The sequence below is a fragment of the Echinococcus granulosus genome, assembly GCF_000524195.1.
Source record: "Echinococcus granulosus chromosome Unknown EG_S00064, whole genome shotgun sequence".
NCBI lineage: Eukaryota > Metazoa > Platyhelminthes > Cestoda > Cyclophyllidea > Taeniidae > Echinococcus > Echinococcus granulosus.
In genome coordinates, this window is record NW_020170444.1 from 268323 (window position 1) to 289514 (window position 21192).

General features: G+C 39.1%; 3 protein-coding genes across 3 annotated transcripts in view; 1 reads left to right on the forward strand and 2 right to left on the reverse strand. All coding sequences in view use genetic code 11, as the record gives it.

Annotated features, from left to right (window-relative positions):
• EGR_06839 (cGMP-dependent protein kinase) overlaps positions 1 to 11458 on the reverse strand; it is a gene marked incomplete at both ends in the record, with an annotated part of 17939 nt that extends 6481 nt beyond the window's left edge. Inside the window, 5 exons of the mRNA XM_024496088.1 lie at positions 493 to 765; positions 2431 to 2536; positions 2702 to 2815; positions 8070 to 8236; positions 10914 to 11458. Of these exons, the coding sequence (XP_024349508.1) occupies positions 493 to 765; positions 2431 to 2536; positions 2702 to 2815; positions 8070 to 8236; positions 10914 to 11458 (1205 nt within the window). The remainder of the gene's footprint in view (positions 1 to 492; positions 766 to 2430; positions 2537 to 2701; positions 2816 to 8069; positions 8237 to 10913) is intronic.
• A 2679-nt stretch (positions 11459 to 14137) lies between these two features.
• On the forward strand, positions 14138 to 16737 carry EGR_06840 (Peptide methionine sulfoxide reductase msrA; the record flags this gene model as incomplete). Its single annotated transcript, XM_024496089.1, has 4 exons — positions 14138 to 14178; positions 15153 to 15261; positions 15526 to 15612; positions 16441 to 16737. 4 exons carry the CDS (start codon positions 14138 to 14140, stop codon positions 16735 to 16737), a joined length of 534 nt encoding a protein of 177 aa, XP_024349509.1.
• Positions 16738 to 19730: 2993 nt separating this feature from the next.
• The window catches only part of EGR_06841 (Beta-catenin-like protein), a gene marked incomplete at both ends in the record, with an annotated part of 6606 nt that continues 5144 nt past the window's right edge, over positions 19731 to 21192 (reverse strand). Inside the window, 2 exons of the mRNA XM_024496090.1 lie at positions 19731 to 19888; positions 20338 to 20410. Coding sequence (XP_024349510.1) covers positions 19731 to 19888; positions 20338 to 20410 — 231 coding nt within the window. The remainder of the gene's footprint in view (positions 19889 to 20337; positions 20411 to 21192) is intronic.

A 21192-nucleotide genomic window follows, 5' to 3' on the forward strand; every position in this document is an offset into this window, starting at 1 on the left:
TAGAATGATTAAATATATCAAGTATGCTTTACTGATGATATCAATGGAACGTCTGAGTGTGGTGTCAGTTGGAGTGTAGAGCTTCGAGCGTTTCGAATGTAACAAAGCAAACACTTCAGACTGAAACTGAAAGTTTGATGTGCCATGGATTGATCAAATAAGACGGTATTTCCATGGATTATTGCGTTCGTGTTTGACGCATTCAAAATGAATCTATCATTTAGCTACCAGATTTTACCAAAGTAACTCATCAAATATCAAGCTTTCGTCAGCACCGCTTATTTGAAAGAGTTAAAAGTCCTTATTTGAACGTTGTGAAAGATTCTATGGTTAGAAATTTGAAAGAACCCATCAAAAATTGTTGTTCAATTCACTGTAATATCAAGGTGTATAATTAGAAGGCAAATCACTACATATCGAAAGTGAGTTTTAAGTTACCTTCAAGTGATTCTGGCAAGATGTATTACTAGCACAAAAACTCAAAAAACACACTTTTTTAGAGCCTTCTCGCCGAACCATTCACCTCGACCCATAAGACGGACAAAGGTCTCCTTCTCCTCTTTCGGAGATGTTGATGAAAGTGGAGTATCTGTTGAAGATCGTGCATTTTGTGTCACCTGCACCTGCCCTGACGCAATAATGTAAAAGGTGTCCCCCCTTGCCCCTTGGCGAATCACGTACTCGCCCGGCTCGTAATGCACCTCCTCCAGAAGGTCCACAAATTTGGCCAGCGTCTCCGACGCCAGTTGGGCAAATGTTGGGACGCTGAGTGCAGAAAATCAGTCATCTTAATGGAGCTGGATAAAATGGCTTAAGTTTACGAAACTTATCCTCCATTCATAGCTCGCGCTGCGGAAGTTCATGGTGCTCACTTCGAGAAGGGCCGGATTCAAAAGCATTTTCGATGTTCTTATCAAAACATACTAATTATGTAGTTTGCAACCTAACTAACGCACTAGGCTTGGCCTTCAGATAATCTATACCAGCAACTAACTTTTTAATAACTCCTCTAATTTCAGGAAACTTTTTGTCAAGAAACATCTTTGTATAAGTTTTGAAGGGTTTCAATTATTGTAGGAAATATCACAACACCCTACCAAGCGTCAAAGTGGAGTGCAACATTTGGAAGCTCATTTTTATTGCAACGACAGAAAAGAGGGTGATTTGCGGCTTCTTACTATCCTCTAATTTACAGAACGCCTATGTAAAAACCAATTTCCTTCATTTTCCGCTTTTAGTTTACGCAATGTCCCTAGGATAGCAGATGGACATTCGGATACTTTATTTAAGGCTGCTTTCGCCTGCTACTATTAAAACCAGAAATAGAACCTCCTTGGGATAAATTAAAGAAGCCTTAGGCGGTTTTTTACCTTCTTTCTATTCAATGCTACTTATTTTATGTTCAAATTTTAGAAATAACTATCCCGGTTTGCACTTAAAAAAGCAGTCACGAACCATAGAGGCATTTGAAAGAGCAGAAATTAAAGAAAAATAAAGGAAGTGAAAATTTAAGGAAAATCAGACTGGGATGTCATTGGAACATCAAATTATATAATGGGTACTTATGTAAATCCAACATTTCATGCTTAATGACAATTTAATCCCGACAGTAATTCTACGATTCTATAATTCCAAGGTTCTCCTTTTCATCATTCTGGAAGCAAAGGCAAGTCACTTTTCTTGCCTACAAAAGGAGCGCAAAGAACAACAGTGCAAACTTCAAAAGTGTTTTTTGTAGCATTATAAAATATTAATTACCTTACTGTAGTAGTGGATGTAAAAGTACAGGTGCTTAATAAAGGCGCATGATTTGCTGGTCCAATCAAAATGCGCCTTGTTGCATGGATAAGCGTGAATGAGAATAGGCAGGTATTATGAAGACTGGTTTAGCTCTAGTTTTCAGTTAATTGAGGAGTGTCTTAAATGTACAATTTAGAAGCATTACTGAAGGTAAATAGTTCTTACAGCGGAGCTGTCGCTCCTCGTAGGCTCAAAAATTAATTATATATTTAAATAGTTCCCATTTATTACAGTCAAGTCAAGACAAGGAGATCCGCTTCCAGGGTCATGATGTAAAAATCTTGTTTCCCATGAAGTTAGTGTAAAGTAAAAGATAATCACATTTGTGGCTAAAGTTATGCAAAGGCTCGGGTACTTCGTCAGTATGATTACGGAAGTTGGTAAAAGTAATATGGTTTACTGAAAAGGAATGTTTTCTTTCCCAAAAAATTAGTGAGATAGTTCATAATTCCCCCAAGTAATCTACCAGTTCATTTGCCTTTCCACAATTATTATTAAAGAAGATAATTCTTGGTAGCTAAAAAACATCGAGTGATTACTTTTCCAATGTTATAAGTCGAATACAAAGGGTTTTGCCCACCAAGCCGAGCTTTAAGCATCGGTTCTAGTAAAATTTGGCTCAAATTCTACCTTTTGAGAAATTCCAAATGCCGATGGTGTTTCAAAATGCCAGTTTGCATCATAACGGCCTGGAATGATTTCCGGTCGATTGCCCACAAAGAACAGGGATTGATGGCTAAATAACATTAAAAAGAGGGAGACACCATCATTCCTGAACGCGTGTGCTCCACAAACAAAAGCAGGTTCCATTAAAAATTAAGGGGAATTGGGAGAGCATAAAACGTCACCCGCCCCTCATGCAGACGATTTTAATGGAAAGTATGCACGGCGGTGCATTTACCCTTTACTGTGGCTGTTCTCATGCAGTTGTAGAGGATTGCCAGTTCACCGAAAACTGTTGGATGGGAAATTAGGCGAAGCGGATTGCCTTCTCGACTAACCTCTATTACTCCCTCTGAAATAGAAAAAAGGCTTTTTTTCTCTATTAGACTTCGCTTGCTATGCACTAACAATTGTGAAAGCATTTAAAACCTCCAAAGCAATTTCGACAGTAATTTGCCTAAAAGCAGGTAAATTTCACATTCTTAGCTGAGGATCAAAGAGCAGATTGATAAACTTGCTGTACCTTTTAAATCTTTCGCCAATGGCATTTTGGATGGTGGGCTTGCTACTTCACACAAAGGGCGACTGTATCGTGGTGACAATTCTAATTAATTCACTGTTTACCTAAATTGTGACTGGTTGTAACAAATAAAAATTGACTTAAGAATGTGCTGTATTTGTTTGATTTTGAACAAAACTTTGCAAGTCAGTAGATAAATGACTAACAAAACAGCCTTGGCGATGCTGGTGGAATACACTTGGCAAGTAATTCCGTTTATTTAGAGATCGCTCATCTTATTGTCACAAACTGGCGTATTAACAAAGTGTTCAAAATTTGGTAATATCCCCGTGAATGCGGGAGGATACTTAAAGGTGTCTAAATTAACAGTCAGTGGAATTTGCCCCAGAAATTAACACTTATTTACAGGGCTGGTTTATAATCGGGAAACATAAGGAAATCAAATCAAAGACTAAAAAAAGTGTCAAAACGAAGTAGGGAACCATAGATAAGAGCTAGTTTGAAGTCTGTCTAAAACCATTTCATAAACAAATTTGTCCTTACATTTACGAGGGTTTTTATTTCTGACACGAGAATAGCTTACTGATACTGACATGAATCATTAATAGGGTTTTGTAATGAATAAGATAGTGAAGTTGAAGATTTTTCTAATACAGCCAGTGAAAATATTGGGAATGGACATATGTTTTCTAATTAGAACAACTAAACTAGAAATGATGGATCTGTAAAACGGAAAAGCTGTTTTGATGCGAAGTAATCACTCAGTCACATCGACTCATAAAATTGGCACGTACATCAACGCTTAGCCGAGTGAAGTAATGACAGCAAAATCGGTATTTCAATGTCACCACCATAACTCCTCAGGAGAGCAAAGATGCTGGATGAAACTCAATAACCCTTTTTCTCCTTTTTCTGAGAAACAAGGAAAAGGCAAAAACGGTAAAATTGATTCAAAGGGTAGTGAAGGTTCAACGCGAAACAAAGCTATTTGGTTTTTGGGATTTTATGTGGATTTGCTTTTTGTCGCAGGCTGCCAGTTTAAAATTTATCACTTAAGACAAGTGATAGGCGGTAATTAACTAGAAAATTCACAGAATTGAAAAGTGAAATGGCAAGAGATGTCTGCCAGTCAAGTGCAAATCAAATATGTCAAATAAGCTTGATGAAGCTGACGGACTAACTACAAAGAGAATACTTGTTGCGTCTTCTGAATTCCCCATCTTCAAGAAATGTAAATACATCATATTTTCACTCCTGTTGTACATTCCAAAAGTCACAAAATTGCGCAGTGGTGTTAAAATTTGGGTTTTATTTTGCCACCAAATCACTGTTTTCTGATCGGACAACGTTGTGATCTGCAGACTCTTGGATACAGAAGTATGCAGAAAGTGTGTATAGCGAAGCGAAGGTATCCTAAATTGCGGGCAAATTATTAATACCTTATTAACACGGCCACTGTTTTAGCATAAAAAGGGGGTTGAAATGTATTTGGTAGAAGCCAATAAGCAATCACATATGTGAAGTCGCCTTAAAGCCTGCATCAGTCACTTTTCGTACACTTTCACACTATTCTCCTGCAAGAGCTGAATGTTTCAATAGATCGCACTATCATTAAATGCAGCAGATTCGGTTCAACAACATCACTCTTGTGAGAATTCAAGCCATTAAAGCAGGATTCAAAATGTTTAAAACCCAAACTAAAATTATACCATGCAACCATAATACTTTGTTGTAATTAAGAGTAGGTGGTTAATGTTTATAACAAATGCGAAGCATCGTTTAATCTGCAGCCATTCTCAGATAGTACTTTAACATCAAATCAAGATGGATGGGCTGACGTTGGAAATTCACATTTAAATTAATAGTTTTACAGAAGCGCCATCAAGAAGCAAGTAATTCTAACTTTGTTAATTGTTTTTACTCCCCTAGATGTGTTAGGAATTTTAGTTATTATATAAGCAAGTTGCCTTAGGTACCCGATAATAACTACAACACAAAAGCTGATCTCAAACATTGCTGTATAACATGCACGATATATAACGGGTTTGTAATCCACTCAGAATCAAGGATGATGTCGACTGACAACGAGGTTAAGAAAATGTTTCTACAAATAATTATTGTGTAACATCTTCCGCATGTACCTGTATTCTAGTGCCCCTTGAAGCTGTTTTTTTCTGCAAAATACAAAAAGCAGTTACTTTAATGTAGAAATTGCCAAACTTCTCAAATTTGAAAAACTTTGAATCGATGTTAACAGTGCCTTCCTTGGGAGCTACAGCCGTTCGGTTAATTTAGTACAATTGGTGCTTTATGTAAAAAACAATCCTAACCTGTTCCCATCAAATCATCACCTTACCAGCTCAGCCCACCCAGCGATTTGCTTTTGAATTTTTTTGATGTTACATAACTAACAATGGTTTAGTAGTCGCTGGTCATAACTACAGCTACTTCTCCAAATAACCACTTTTATTTAAATAAAAGCAATTTATGAATGATTCCTTTTACAGGGCATAAAGTAATATCAATCAAACTGATGCCTAGTACTTTGTTCTAGTGAGTTGATGCATGACATTCTGTCTACTTTCAAGATGTTGTTTAGCGATTTTAAAGTACTTTTGTAAATAGTATTTTACGTATTTCTGCGGATAATACAAAAGGGTGTAAATGTCACACAATTCAACTGAAATAAGTTGAATTGGGATCGACCTCTATGACACAGGAGCACAGCACTCCGTCCCGGTATAAAATCCGCCTGGTTAAGTAAAATGCTAGACAAAAACTTGTAAAATTGTAGGAGTGGATAGAAACATTTAACAAGTGAAGGCCTTTGATCACGTCGCTTTTGAAGTGTGCCTTTACTTATCAGCCAAAAATCGTTAATGAACTGCATACCCTCTTTGTAGTTAAACACGCATTTGAGAACTGCGCATTAAATGATGGGTAATTCTGCAATAGAGCATAATAATTCCCTTTTAATCGGTTAGTATTAAGTCATTTTAGGAATAGAAGTACTGAGGATTGGTTTACGACCAATCCGTTTGTAGGAATACCTTCAATTCATGTTCATACTGACTAGGGACCAACATGGACAACTAGGGAACGTGAACTTGGATTCTTCACTTGTGATTTGACACTTTCTTCGATCAAAATTGATCTGATCTTAATTATTGCAGTGAATGTTACAAATTGATTTGTGGCATATGTCAGTGTTTACTTGCTGTTCTGATCATGACATCTGGTTGCAAGCAAATAACGACATATGGTAAAATTTGGCCAGAAACACTGTCACATAGTCTGAATGTACTCGGCAATGCTTCAGCATTGCAAAGTGGGGCTGTGTGGTAATTATTATAATTTCCTCTAAAGGGTTTTTGTTCGGTGGACAATCAATCGGCTACTAACTATTCCTCCCTCGAGACTTATCACCACCCAATTTCTTAGTCCCAAACATACTATTGGCTATTTGTGTTATTACAGTGAATAAAGATGCATTAGGTTAGGGCCGTGGGGTAACTAGAAAAGTTCGAACTGTTTAAAACTCTAAAAACTTACGAATTTCTGCAACCATCACCTAAATAAACTGTTGAAACAAAAATAATGTTAGGTGTTGTGACGACTCCCCAAAAGACAGTCTAGCCCAGACTAAATTTCATTCCACATTTCGTTGCCTGGTGATAGCGCAAAGACAAAACGCTGATCACTTGGTAAAATACTTTTAAAAAAATACGGAGGCCACGGATAAAATGGCATCCATTTTCCTCCTTCCGGTCTTACGATGCAGCATGGGGTCTTTTCAGGGGTACGTTTTGCTGCGGTATGCAGTATTTTGTCTTGTAAGGCTAAAACACCTTACCACCAATCTAATGCTCTTAGATATTTCCCTGGGGAAATGTACTTCTGAACACGGTCGGATTGTATCCAGTAAGTGAAATCTAGCCCTAATCGTTGTTTGGCCTTCAACAAGTGCAAAATCTTTGCTAGATACTCGTGTCTGCAGTCCAACACATACTCAAAGCAAGCATGGTGTGTACCCTATGAAGTGAGTAGTTAGTGGATCGTTTAAAGGTACTAATTAAAGTGTTCGTTTACTCGAAAAAAAATTATATGCGAGACACAAAAACCATTCCTCATCGCAGCTCAGCCAGTCAGTCTATAAACAGTCCAAATGCATAGCGGGTTTTTATGATGTAGGCAAACGAAGTGCTGCAAACACGGACGATCTTTCAAGATTTAAGTGGAAGGCATGTGAGCACTTAGTGCATAGAAAAACAAATTCTTTTATCACTCACGTTATGCATTGCTAAAAGTTGTTTTTGAAACTCCATTCCCCCATTAATTTAACAAACAGTGGCAGATGATTATTTTGTTGTATGGAGAGAAGAATCGGACTGAAAGTGTTACATCTTTAGATATTTTATCATCAAAGTCAAATTGCTCATTTGAACCACTTTTGGGTGGTATTCTCCGCTATCCCACTTCCTCTAAGGGCTCTATAAAAAGGTGTACGAGAGGCTTCTGAAGTTGGGGTACCAGCATAAACTTGACACGTAAGGGAAGTAAGATTGAATAACATTAGTCAGTTCAACTGTAATGATATTTTATGATATGAGGGTTGAAAATAGAAGAGCACAGCAAAGGTTACTGCACCCATAGAATGAAGTCTATCAATTCGTACCTTATGAATTTGGCATGTAAGTGATTGCGTGTCTTTTACAGCCTCTTAAAGGGCAGTTCAAATAATTGCAATTATACCGTAATTCTCCAGTCAACGGATAGGTTCCAGAATTTTGATTTTATGACCAATGTCGGTTTCTAAACGCACTCTGACCTCTGATTACGCTTTGGTGATGCGTGTTATTGAGAACAGAAGGGTCAGATTGACTAAAGGCCTTCTTACAAACGGCCAGGGTCCATTTGATTCAATAATTGAGATTGACGACAGTTGTAACTAAGGCTATCCAGTTGTATTTGCATACATATATGAGCCAACTTTCCAAAGCTACAATAAAATCTCGAGCGAAATGTCTCCAAGTTTCGAAAACACCTGACGGACTGCATGCATATTTGTCTCAAATCCTACACTTACCTTCCATAACGTAAACCACGGAACCCAGTTCTCCCTCTCGGATAATGGTATTGCCTGTGGCGAAGTTGACAGAATACATGCACTCCACAATCTCGACCACCTGTGAGGTGTCCAAATTCTTCATGAAATCATTCTCCAAAATCGCCTGATTCAGTATCTCCCGAGTTCTGAAAGTTTGAACGTGGAATTAAGCCTAATTCCACCAATACGAAAAATAATCTATTGTGACATTCCTATTGTTCCTGAAGAATTCGTAATGTGCTACGGTAAAGAGGGGAAAGTCGCTGCAGTCCCCTTTGGTCCACTAGTCAGTGGCTAAAAGCCCTTCATGATTCAAGAGTGGGACTTAAGAATGTGCAGCACTATCCTGTGTTGCAAAGTCCATGACGTCGTGTCGATTAGGTTTAAGAGGTGGCACACTCTGAACAGTTTCGCCGAATTTGAGCGGTAAGAGAGGATGTGGAGTGCTTGGCACATATCTGCTCTTAAAAGTTAATGGCAAGATGCACACATTTACAGGAAGTAAATGCAGTTTTGGGACAAGTTCGTTGGAAAGGAAGGTATCTTTACTCAGCAAAGTACAATGTATCTTTACGTCAAACCAAGGGGCCGGAGTCCTAATCTTTTTCTCCCAGTAACCATAAAACAGTCAAGATTCAGGCTAAACTGGAAAAGCTATTCCTTCGACATGTTGACTGAATTGTTCCGCCCTGCGTCTCACACTTTTTAAAATCAACAGGCGAAAACAAAGAAGTCGAATTAATGTTGGACATCACAAGTGTTGACAATTTACAAAAGCAAACAATAGTCAAATAATAGGGAAGGATGGGAAATAAACTTGGGGAATAAACTTTGTGTACTAAAATTTCGACCAATATCATCGGCCCTCGTCTCATTTTCCGAGTGTCTACGTACATCTAATTCATGTACGTGGAAATAGTGCATAAATCAGGCGCCATTCATTAAGCTAAACAAAATAGATATGCAGTTCTCCAAAATGCTAGTTATATCGTTTATATTCATGTGCATTAAGTATCACTTATTCACCTTCCAAATAATTATGTGAATTACTAACAGCTGTTATTACCCACTTCTAGGCTGTTTTCCCCCTTTTAGATTTTGTTTAAATCATTGTTGCCCGACTACTTCCGTTTTTGGGCCTCGAGCACAACTTGCTTCACCAGGATTGGTGTCACTACTTTTCCCATCTGGATAACTACAACAAAAGAATAAGTTGAAAGTTCACATCTCACCACTCGGTTCTCTGTTCTATCCCTCCGATGTGTTTAAGCTAGCGGAGGTATTCACTGCCGCTAAATCAAACAGTTCTACACGTAGAAACAAGCAGATCCCATTCCAAAAAACAAGAAAACATTGGTTAAATCAACCCACGGTGCGTATCAGTTTTAAATGCCTTCAAAAAATGCTCTTATTAGTACATTTTGTTTTGCCTTGGCCTTCAAGTAAGTTAGCCAGCAGAAATAGAAATGAGCCATAGGGCACAACATGAAACTTTAGATGTGTACGGATAAGGCTTGCAGAATATGGTTATATCCTGCAAGGCTATCATGTGCCTCCTAATGAATGTAACCATAGTGATTAAAGTACGGAATCGCACTTTACTAAGGTCGCACCAGTTCACAAGGGCCTGTTTGAGCAGAACAGGACCTGGTCCATTCCAACAGTAGTGGCACCAATGGGGTTGCACATCTGGATCGAGCTGCGCATATTAAGTAAATAATTGCACACATTTTGTTACTCTAAGTGCCACGTCAAATTGTTGACACACTCGAGTTGGCTGTTGGCTGCTCAGAGCAGAATCTGGACGCATCAGTGGAATGGGTGAAAATTAGGAGAGGCATGTTTTAAGAACTGCCAGTCATTTTAAATTGTGAGATGAAAAAAGGACGTCAAATTAATCAGCCCCATGTATTTTGGGTGAATTATTGTAGCACAGGTCTTAACTACTCGGGTAGTGAGCGACATGTTGGGTGGGTAAAATAATGCATTTAACGCGAAACCCTTTTCTTGGGCTATTCTAAATGAAACTAATTTAGTTGAAAGTTGAAACAGCACCAAAACATCTCAACGTTATTGTTCGGTTGAATTCACATTCTTTCATGCAGAAGAAAACATAAGCTTTATGAGGATATCTACAAAACTGGGATCAAAAAAACTATGCTTTGATGCAGGTTAACATAAATAACTAAAGAATAATTTGTCTGGAGTTTTTAGCAAGATTACCGCGAAAACAATGCTAGGTTAAATGCATTGTAAGACCATTTCTCTTCATGCTTTGAGTGGCTTCTTCGAAGAATCGGAGGATTTGGCATCTGATTTAGGAGTCCGAAAGCCACTGCATTTTTTGAAGTAATAGCTTCTAATGTTTAAATTTATGGTTTGGGAAGTTATAGGGTGATTTCTACGAAAACGCAGGGCACGTGTCAGCCTTATCTACATCTTAAGAACAGCTTGGAATTTGAGTCTCGGTATTTCACGCACTAATGCATATTCAAGTGTAAGCATATTCATAACCCGATTTCATATTTTTTAGACAAGTTATGAGGTCCTCACTACACCACACAAAGAACAGTATTAAAAGGCTACGTTGTAGCCATAAACATTTCTGTTAATTTAGAAAGTCGGGGAAACATTATTCTTACCTACGTAAGGTAAAAATTTTACCCACTTCATCCTTCCAACGCACACAGCTCCTGCGCCATTTGAATGATAGAGATTTTAATTCAATTTCTTCGCAATCCTTCAAAGTTTGATGCATTAAAGAGATAAACCTTTAGCTAATTTATACAATAAGTGAAAAATGTGTGCAAAGGGACTGATTACTTGGCAGTTTTGGGGTAGTGCTTTGGATGCTCTTTCTCGTCCATTTTGAGAGCCCGAGGCTCCGCAGAGATGCCAATTCCGCGGTTTCTGCGTCCACCGTCGGTTTCACTTTTGGTGCCCCGTATCTCCATTTTGGCCTCCCACGAACGCGCAACACCAAGAACTGATGGCTTCTGATTGAATACTGACTGATACTTGTCCAGTTCGGATGACAAATAGGCGATTTGTTCGTCTTTGAACGCTACCTGTTTGAGCAGCTCAGCGATAATGTCCTCGAGTTTCTGGATCTGCTGTTGGTAGGTTTCAACACCTCGCGTCATTTTCATACCGGTACGATTTGAACCACGAGTAGATGATGTTGCTGCTGGGGTGTTACGCTGGCGGTCGAACATGCTCTGGAAGCGGGGAAAACTGGACGCTAGGTTGCGTAGGCGTGCAGCCAGATTGTGGGGAGACGCAGCATCTGCTGAGGAGGTGGGGGCTGAGGCGGGGGCGGAGGCAGTGGAGAGATTGGTTGGTGATTGCCTTTCCCGACCAAATGCCATCGCTGTGGCACGGTTTGCCTTCACGCTGATGAAAGGCCCTTCGTTTTGATGCTGCCTGCACGTAGGCCTGTAATCCAGTGTACCAATCAGGAGGCTGCGCTAAGACCCGCACCCTGTGGACTGGAGAGCAGCTCTAGCAGCGTGGTCAAAGTCAGCGATGCTTGCATTTGCAATATTTTCAGCAATTGGGTCGCCTAGTGTCATTCCAAATCTCGTCTCAAGACTAGGACCAACTGTATTTGGTCATTAGCACAAAATATCACCTAACACAACCAAACATTTTTGTTTAACAAAATATGTGATTATACTATATTCTATACGGAAAGCGGAAATTAGACTTCAAAGAGCTTCTTCCCACTAAAAGAGCTTACCCTCCACCAGACCTTTTTACCGCGGTGTCTGCAGCCTGTCATTATTGGTTTCCTGGTGGATTCTCGATATAAGTACTCCGTGACCTCTAATTTTTGGCTGAGTCCATCAGAGTTTAAGATGATAAATAGCTACTTTCGTCGTCGTCTACGCACAGACTCTAACGATGCATAGCAGAAGGTGTTATTCCTCAATCAACATGCTGCCATAGCAAAAGTGACAATTACCAGGAGCTAATAAGACTGATTTTCTCTGTATTCATAGGGTGATTTTAGGCAGTTGATCTAAGGAAATGAAAGTTGTTAATTTTAACATGCACTTCCTTAAGTATATTCAAGAATAAAATTACGATGTATACATGTGCGTACGCACATTGCCAAGTCATAATACGTGACCGAAATCATAAAAAAAATTTGTGATAATTTCAGTCATGGCAGGCAAAAAATGGTTTGCCGTTGGGAAATGATGGACACATTTACACACGTTCCAATCACATTTGATAATAATCACAACTGCGAACTTGTACAAGCGTAAGTTAATAAAAATTCAAGTGTTAAAAGCCTTTCTTAGTTAATTTTAGCCAGTAATGGCTTATCTTGTGCGACAAAATTTACATTATTTCAAATAGTAGTACGTTGATCATTCACCTCATACTGAGCCAAAGGTGCTGAATCACTTACCATATTATTACGTGTTCACCTTGTAAAAGGATAGGAAATGTCAATTGCTTGAAGATGGTTTATTTATACTAGTATGGTATTTCTCAGAATGTCCTTATTTTGTTAATAATTTGACTTGCCACCGTATTTGCTAACTTGTTAATGCTAAAAATTACTGTGGAATAGTTTACGTCCCTTTCAAGTGTAGTATACCAAAATGGAACAGTAAAATGGGTTTTGCTTATCATATGAGCGAACTAGTTACTTTTGGCCAAAAGCCATATAATGTCGTCTGCCGGAGGAATTCATGTTCTGATGTATGCTTCTTACATTTGATAAATTTTTTTAGCTATTTTTAGAAAACACAACAAAAGTTATGATTACTAAAACCATTAGCAAGTCTTCGGGAATCTTTTTTTTTTAGCGCTAGCATTAAACCATTTTCTACTCTGCTAAGAGTGAAAGACTCATTTCTTACCAATTCTTCTGTCGACACTTACGTGTACGCCCATGATGGACTTACAACTAGGAACGCTTTATGGACCTCTGTTCTCAAGTGGCGCCCAGCATAATACTAAGGGGAACATCAAAATATACAGTTTAGAATGTGCAGTCCTTTTATACAACCAGATTACCAGTTGATTGACCAAAACAGTATCATGGAATGTGGGTGTCAAATGAGATCTGTCAAGTCAGTTTAAAATAAGTGGTAATAATGCAAATGGCAACCTGTATGAAAATTAGCGCAGATGTAATGGCTTTCCCTTAAAGTTTTGAAGCAAATATAGCAAAGTCCAATGCGTTTGAAATCCTGGTGGCATCTTCGCCTCAAAAATATGTTAGCTGGGAGTAATGCCGCTTGTCACACGGAAAAGGAAGTGCAATTTAAAGGTACTATAGAGCTTGTTGTAATAAACGATTGTTTGAATACGCCTTTTTATATGATCGAAGGCCAGTAAATAGGACTCTCTTGACGGATAGGCTGGCATCGGCCCCCTAGGAGGTAACGTGCTTCGAGCACGACTAAAGGCGTATCAGTGTCTCATTATTTACGAATACCCAATAAAGAATGTTTTCATCCGACTAGTCTGCTCATCCTAAAGGTGGGAATGCTGCAGTGAAAGAGAAAAACACCGGGCCTATTACATCATTCGAAAAAAGTTACCGTGATAATAAGTACGGTAAAGTTAGCATGAGGATAGACAAAGGATAATAAAGCTGATGTTGTGATACGATAGCGGTTTATCCCTCAGTACTGGTGAGGCGCTACTTCTGTACTTTGAATCAGCCCCCTTGTACCTCGCTGGGTGGGCTGGCCTTTTGGGCCATGCCAATAGTCCAGACACCTTCTCCGTGCTGAATATATATTCTGCCCGAGTGTTTTGTCTTCTTTCGTCTTTAGAGAGTCTCAGAATGCTACAGTTGTTTTAAATGATTTGCGTTTTTCATGAATTAATTACCCTTTTCTCAATTGGTTCTAAAGCAAATCCGACTATTTATACAATCTAATGTTCTATCACTTGTGCAATCCAAGCATTTGATGAATCAAAAAATCACTACTATACAAAGAAGTGACACAACTTTTTTTTCAAATATAGTTTACTTAGGCTCCCTGTAGTGGATCTCAAGGTTCGTTATAAGTGGTGGCGCGATGGTTGTTTCCCGGCGGAAGTTTTGGCATTTGGACGGGCAGTAGTAGACTGTATTTGTGTTCTTCCATTTGCATTTGTATTTGTAAGTGAATTCGCTTTTATTTGTATCTCCAAAGTTTCGTTTCCTCGAAGAGAATAGCAGGATTGGCTTTAGAAGTTAAGACCCAAACAGTCTTATGCTATTCGGAAGTCGACCCTTTTTATGGACTGTTAGTAGTCAACTGTCTTTATTTCACCATGATACCAGAATAAAGTGCAGTAAGTCTTTTCGACTTACCTGCATTTGTCTGCTGGCCTCTCTCATTAGACAAATATCTACTAGTTTCTCTTTGGACAAGTGAAATTCAGAGGTCCTATGCCTTTGTCTGCATGCAGGTTGCTTTGGTCGAATTTCGCAGATAGTTAAAATCCGGGCAACTCCCACAAGTAGTCTCAGCACCTACGTGTTTTATAATAAATTCGAGTTTCCTTACAAGTTATGCTCTCCTTGTTTCTACCTCACCTCCTTCAGTTCATAAAATTTGCTATAATTGATACGTTTTTATCTGGGATGTCTCAGCTAAGTTTTCTGGGGCCATAATGGGTAGTTTCAGCAGGTATTCTGTGCTTCTAGATACTTTCAACCATCGCTGCGATGAGCTATCTTTAATTGTGAATTCTATGTGTTTTTATCATCTCCCTTTAAATGATTGGAATTTGAAATTCTATTAGTGTAATATTATGGAAAAGCGTCTGCTTTGAGCCTTGGATTATGAGTTGGGACACTTTCCTTGTATACTTACCTACCCCTCCACTATTTATTTACAAGATTGGCCTTAAATCCTTTAGAGTTCGTCACCAACCTCTGCTGTGGTTACTCAAAGCTGTCACGTAATTTGAGAAAAAATGGTTTTGCTTCTACGTTTTGCATAGCACCCATGTCCAATGAAATCGCTACATATGTTTGCTTTGAATATCTTGCGCTTTTTCCTTATCTAGTTAAATGACGGAAACTCACGCTGTTTTGGCGACCAGATTGTTTCCACCCTTTCCTGAAGGCTACCTCAGTGTTATGTTTGGAATGGGCTGTTTTTGGGGCGCCGAACGGTTATTTTGGATGATGCCTGGCGTTTATTCCACACAGGTAAATTGCACTTCATTGAATCATTTTATTTATGGATCTTGTATGTTCTACCAATCTTTTACATTTTTGCACGTCGAATCTCTAGCTCTATGGATATATTCTGGCTGCTCATGTTCGATCAAAAATCCCGTTGTTTGATGGTCCTGGTTTTTATTTTCATGTAGTTGGAACTAACTTTGTTATGAATACACCCATAAATTAATTTTTCTGGAATCCTTCTTGGTCGGATTTGCCGGTGGAACTACGCGGAATCCGACCTACAAGGATGTCTGCACCAAGGAAACAGGTCATGCCGAGGTCGTACGAGTTATCTACAACCCGCAACTGACTCATTTCAATGATTTGCTAAAGGTAAATTTTAAATATGGGTGGTTCTTGACACTTCGCCCCTAGCGAAAGCGATAATACTAGGGGTCACTAAATATGGCACTTCACTTGTTGAACAATCATGTTTTAATCAGATTTTCAGATAAGTAAGTGCTACATTCAGTGATTGCATGGAATAAATGGTTGAACATTTTCTACAATGTGGAAGCTTTTCCCTCATTTTACCAAACCTATTCTCAACAGTATGTGATTGGGCACCTTATTACAAGGCTTTGGGTCTGTTTTTTAAAGTATGCTGTTTAGTCGTAACCTATTTCCCATATTTTCTTAAACTCTATTGCGATCTACAAATTTCTAGTCTTATTAGTTTTATCAAATTTTTTGAAATCATGATAGTCATCGCCAATTGAGCTTTGTCTTTTAAATAGGCATCAGCTATTTTCCAGTGCTCAAAGTGAATTTTGGGAATTTGAACCAGGCCTGGTCTTTGTTGCAGGAGATCTAGTTCAATTATGTCTAAAAAACATCATGCTAAAACATCCAGTGTCTTGATACCGTTGGGCCTTTGAGATGGAGCTCACCGACTATTTATACCTTGGGTGTAGTTTAGTTTAAAACTCGATCTCATGCTAGGACAGCTACGCTTTGCGTGGGTTTGCGCATTAGCAACTCCCTAGTTAGTCAAGTTTCCGCTATATTAAAATTGAATCATTTGTACCAGCTTCGGGGATGTAAGAGGCCACTTGAAAATAGGGTGACATGGGTAAAACGACACCCCGGGAATAGTTGACTCTCAAACTGAAAATTAAATAGCAACAATTGAAGGGCTCATTCTTTTGATTGGTTTTGCAGGCCTTTTGGGAGTCCCATGATCCCACCATGGGGAATCGTCAGGGTAACGATATTGGGACGCAGTACAGGTCGGTGATTTTCGTCTCCACCGAGGACCAGCTGAAGTCTGCACTGGCATCGCGTGACGTCTTTCAGAGGGCTTTGGGCGCTTCGCGACCCATCACTACGGAGATTAGACTGCTTACTGAATTCTTCTACGCGGAGCCCTATCATCAACAGTATCTGCATAAAAATCCTAATGGGTATTGTGGCCTACGCGGCACTGGTATCACATGTCCCCTTGCTGAGCAACCTTAGTGCCTTCCCTTCTATCTTGCCAAATCAGGCGTTGCTTATCAGCTAATAGCTAAATAGAATGCCTTTTTCGTGCTCACCAACGACTTATTTGCTAAAAATGGATCCCAAAAATGTTTGTTGTGGCACCACTTCTGTATACAATCTCACCATAATCTGCATGTGGATGGGATACACCTCTAAACCTACTAATTTTATGTCCTACTCTCGTGCTTTCAGTAAGGGACAAAGTTTACATGCAGCGTAATCAGAATTTATTTCATGGTAGACATAGAGACAACTTTATTAGGTACTAGTCCATATGAAAGGCTTCATTTATCATATTTTTATTAAACGCTCGTAGATAACATGATTGCATTAAAATGTGTGCATTCGAAGTAAATGTTCTAAAATACTTCAAGCAGGACTTTAGCGCTTCTCCCTTGCTGTCTATGCATTTGTCTTTTCTGAAGGTACACATGACCTAACTTATCTTGGAAAATTTATGCTCCTAGATTGTAATGGCAAATTGCATTTAAGAATTGGAACCAATTACTGAAATTTAGGTGCGCGTTACGACCTGATCAGACTTCTCAAAGCAACCGGACCATGAAGGCTAATAATATTTTGGCCTGATTAGAAATGTGTTAAACATCAGCGCTTTATGGATGAACTCAATCAATTAGAGATGGATAGGTTGAAAGAATGAGGTAGGTGGTTTACATGGGGTAAATCAGGTGTAGACGCTTAATCAAACTAGAAGGGGAGGAATAAGGCAGAATAATCCTAATAGTTTCGTTTTTTTAGTCCATGAAACTAATATTGGACTGCAAAAAAGAAGGAGAATAGAGGAATTGGTGAATCTGTCCACGGCGATCATTGCTGCTGACTAAAGTGTGATGTACAAGTAGTGATATTTGCAACGATCGTGTACGGACTATTGGATGGTGAGCGAAAGGAGAGCAAGGTTCCTTCGCTTCCTCCGTCCTGCTCCAAGTGTCGGTCTTTGGTGAGAGGTGACCCGAATGACTCTATAATTGATTTTTTCTCTCAGAAATGGTATAATATTAGCATAGGCACTAAAAGTCAAATGAAGCCCTTAGTGCCTTATCCTAAAAACCAATGTTTTTTTCCTCTTTTCACCTATAAGTCACTAACAGCGGACATTTATTGAAGTGTAGCCCGTCAACTGTTTGTTTAACTCTCAATTTGTGTAACACGTCCCTTAGGAGCTCCGCCATTGTGTCTTTGCCGGGTGGCTCGGCCTCCAGGCTATGTCAGTAACCCCAAGTTCTGCTGTGCATTGACAATGCACATTCTGTTCAAGTAGAATGTCTAATTTCGCCCTCGAGGAAGCCTAGGGGCGCTACTAAGGATTTGATAGGCTCCTTTCTAATGACTGAGCAATAGTTTATAAGAGGGAAATTAAACCTCTATTTGTAAAGAAAAACATGTCAAATCCATGTAAATTACACAAGTACGTAAATGAACGACGGACAGTATCGATGGTATTGATAACAGTCCAAATAAAGATTGATTAAGGTAGATTTTGTAGCAAACGTGAGCAGCATATTTACTGGCATCGAAAAGCCTGTGCTAATGTCTTTTAACTTATTTCCAGCAATAATATCCCCCTTTCCATTACGATTTGGGCAGAATAATTTCACTATTTCAATACAAATCTTAGCAATGGTAAAATATAAGCCACGACCAAGAGAATATAAAAAGGATTAATTTGAGAATTAATTAATTATTATTTGTTACGCACTTGACATTCTTTTGAGAGAAAAATATTAGTTACCTGTTTTTACTGAATGATGTTTTGACTAATCCACAAGTCCTTTTTAGCGTAGGCTTTTTGACCATAGATAAGAGTCTATTCTTCAAAGTTGGACTTCAACCCACCATCATTAAGGAAAGGGATATTTAAAAAGTGGATTCTCTAAATGGGTATTTTTTTGCTTGGCTTAGCTAATAGGGTAAATTCGCCAAGGACTTAATAGTGATGAGACCTCTTCTTATGCGGATTACTTTTCAGAGTTTCTTAAGGTAATTAGCCAAGGAAGTCGTTTTTTTTTTTTCATCAAACTTTTGTCCAATGGCGGATGGCGTTCGGCAGCACTAAAAGATCTCTGTATTGGATCTACTTGAAGTGGAGTTGACAGAGGTTTTTGACCCAGTGATTACCATATCAAAGTAGCCCAGGCACGAAGTAACATGGCAGCACTCGTTCTTTACACGTACTTTACACGTGGTAACTATGCCTACCGGTACTTACCGATGTGCATCCTCTAGCTACCTACGCGCCCGCGAGTCGAGCACCTCGCATATCGGTGTTTCAGTAGGTATGTACTACGGTGGTCCCCCGCCACACATATCATAAAAAACAATTTGGCTAGAAAACTCGGTTACCAAACTCCTAGTTGTCAAAACAATCAGCTAGCAATTTATTCCAAAACCTAATTTTCGTGTCGATTGTTTTGCCAACAAAATACACAATCCACTATCGATTTGAACCAGCGAAATGCGAATTACTGGGGAATAACTTCAAAACTGCTATTCGGGGATCCACTAGAACGTCTGCTTCTAATTCTGAAAATTGCTACCATGTCAGCACCACTTGCTTTCCGGACTCTTCATTACACCCACGGTAAGGCCGAGACCACATTTATTTGGACCATAACGCCTTCGAAGACAACTCAAGGCCTACACTTGCATGGAATCAACCCTACCTTCTTCGTTTCGCCGCTCACGGATATCCCCACAACAAACTATTTGAAGAGAATTCCTGGCGTAAGTTACCCAACTCAATGCCCCCACATGGCTTTCAGCGATTACTTAACATAAAACTATTAACAATTGCTGTATTGCTTTAATGGTCGATAGACAATTACGTATTTTGTGCTTCGAGCTTCATAGTACTGTCCTAACTTAAACATTCGCCTACGCGGGGATATTGAACTGAATAAACACCCTCCGGAATGAAAACTGCATGATTGTAGTCATTCATGATGGGTTCATTGCGGTAGAGGTGGAGGCGGAGGGTTATTGTGATCAGCAGGGACGGGAAAGGGAGATTTAGCGTTCAGTTCGCCGAATTTACCAATGAGACGCAGGACTCGCGCCTTTTCAGTTGTCATGGCGGTTCGACTCTCACCCAGACTCTCCGCGTAGTCTAGACAAGCGAAAAGTAGCAACGGTGAAGCAATTTTTACGCATCTTTGGCAATGAAAAGAGAGGTTCGTAAACAGTAGACCTAGTAGAATAAAACAAAAGGACCTAATTTTGAGAGTGGACAGAGTTCTTTGAAGTAAATCAGGTCCGAATGCAAACGGTTAGTTAAACGGGAACATCGTGATTCGCAACCACCATAGTGAAAGGACATCGGCCGTGCTTTGAAGGAAAAGGCGGCCAAAGACACTGTTTTGATGTGTCCGGCTGGCAAACAGTAAAGTGGAATAAATAATAACTTGGCACTTGACTAAAAGGAATGACTTTTGATGACAATACTGAGAGCCATGATTCCCCTAAATCACTCTAGATACTGAAATACATAAATTTGGTAAAATCAGTCACTACTTTGTGAACCAATGAAAAGGAAAATAGGGTGACAGAAAAACGAACCTCTAACAGTCTCCATAAGAGTCGACGTGGACGCACCTCGCATCTTCAGAAAACGTTGAATACAAGGGAAAACCTAAAAAGAGGGAAATTTATGATTTCATCGAAACGCCTTGCACACGACTTAGGGTTTGTGCATCATATAAACCATAAGGTCTCCTATTTTAAGCATCATAAAAATATGTTGCCGAAAAATCTAAATCTTTTTAGACAAAATATCCAGCAATGAATGATCCGTAAAATTTGCGATCTGTTCCACGAATGAACAAGGCGACACTCCCACCGAATGGCGAAATTTAAACAATGCCCCCATAAGAGGATTGAAGACGTCTCTTAGCATAAATCCGAAACAACTTGGATTGGTAACCATTATATGCGTTAGGTTTTTAAAATCACCCAAGAAGACGTTAAAAAACGAGTTCAATTTTAATCAGAAATGAAAAATAGAACTTTACATTTAAAGACTTGCGTCGTGAATAAGTTTGCCACTCGGCGTGCACAGCAGACTTAATGCCAGACCGCGAATCAGGAATTTTTAATTTAGAGCCAAAATCAACCAAGGAAATTGCCATAAGGACTCTGAAATTTTCTTAAACTATAGATGAGAGAGATAGCTAAGTCAAATCAGCACTTCGAATTTTGTAAAAAAAGCACATTTCATGGAAAGGAAAGTGGTTCCTGTCAGCACAATTCCTCAGTACACCTCCATACCCCTGCATCTAGCTAAAGCGTGGCACGTTTAGGCATCGAAATAAGTAGTAGCACGACTGAGAAACTCAAAAAAAGATTTATTACCAAATACTGCAAACATTCCGAAATCATACTTGTTCGTGAATGCGTGTACCACCATTCCCTTGA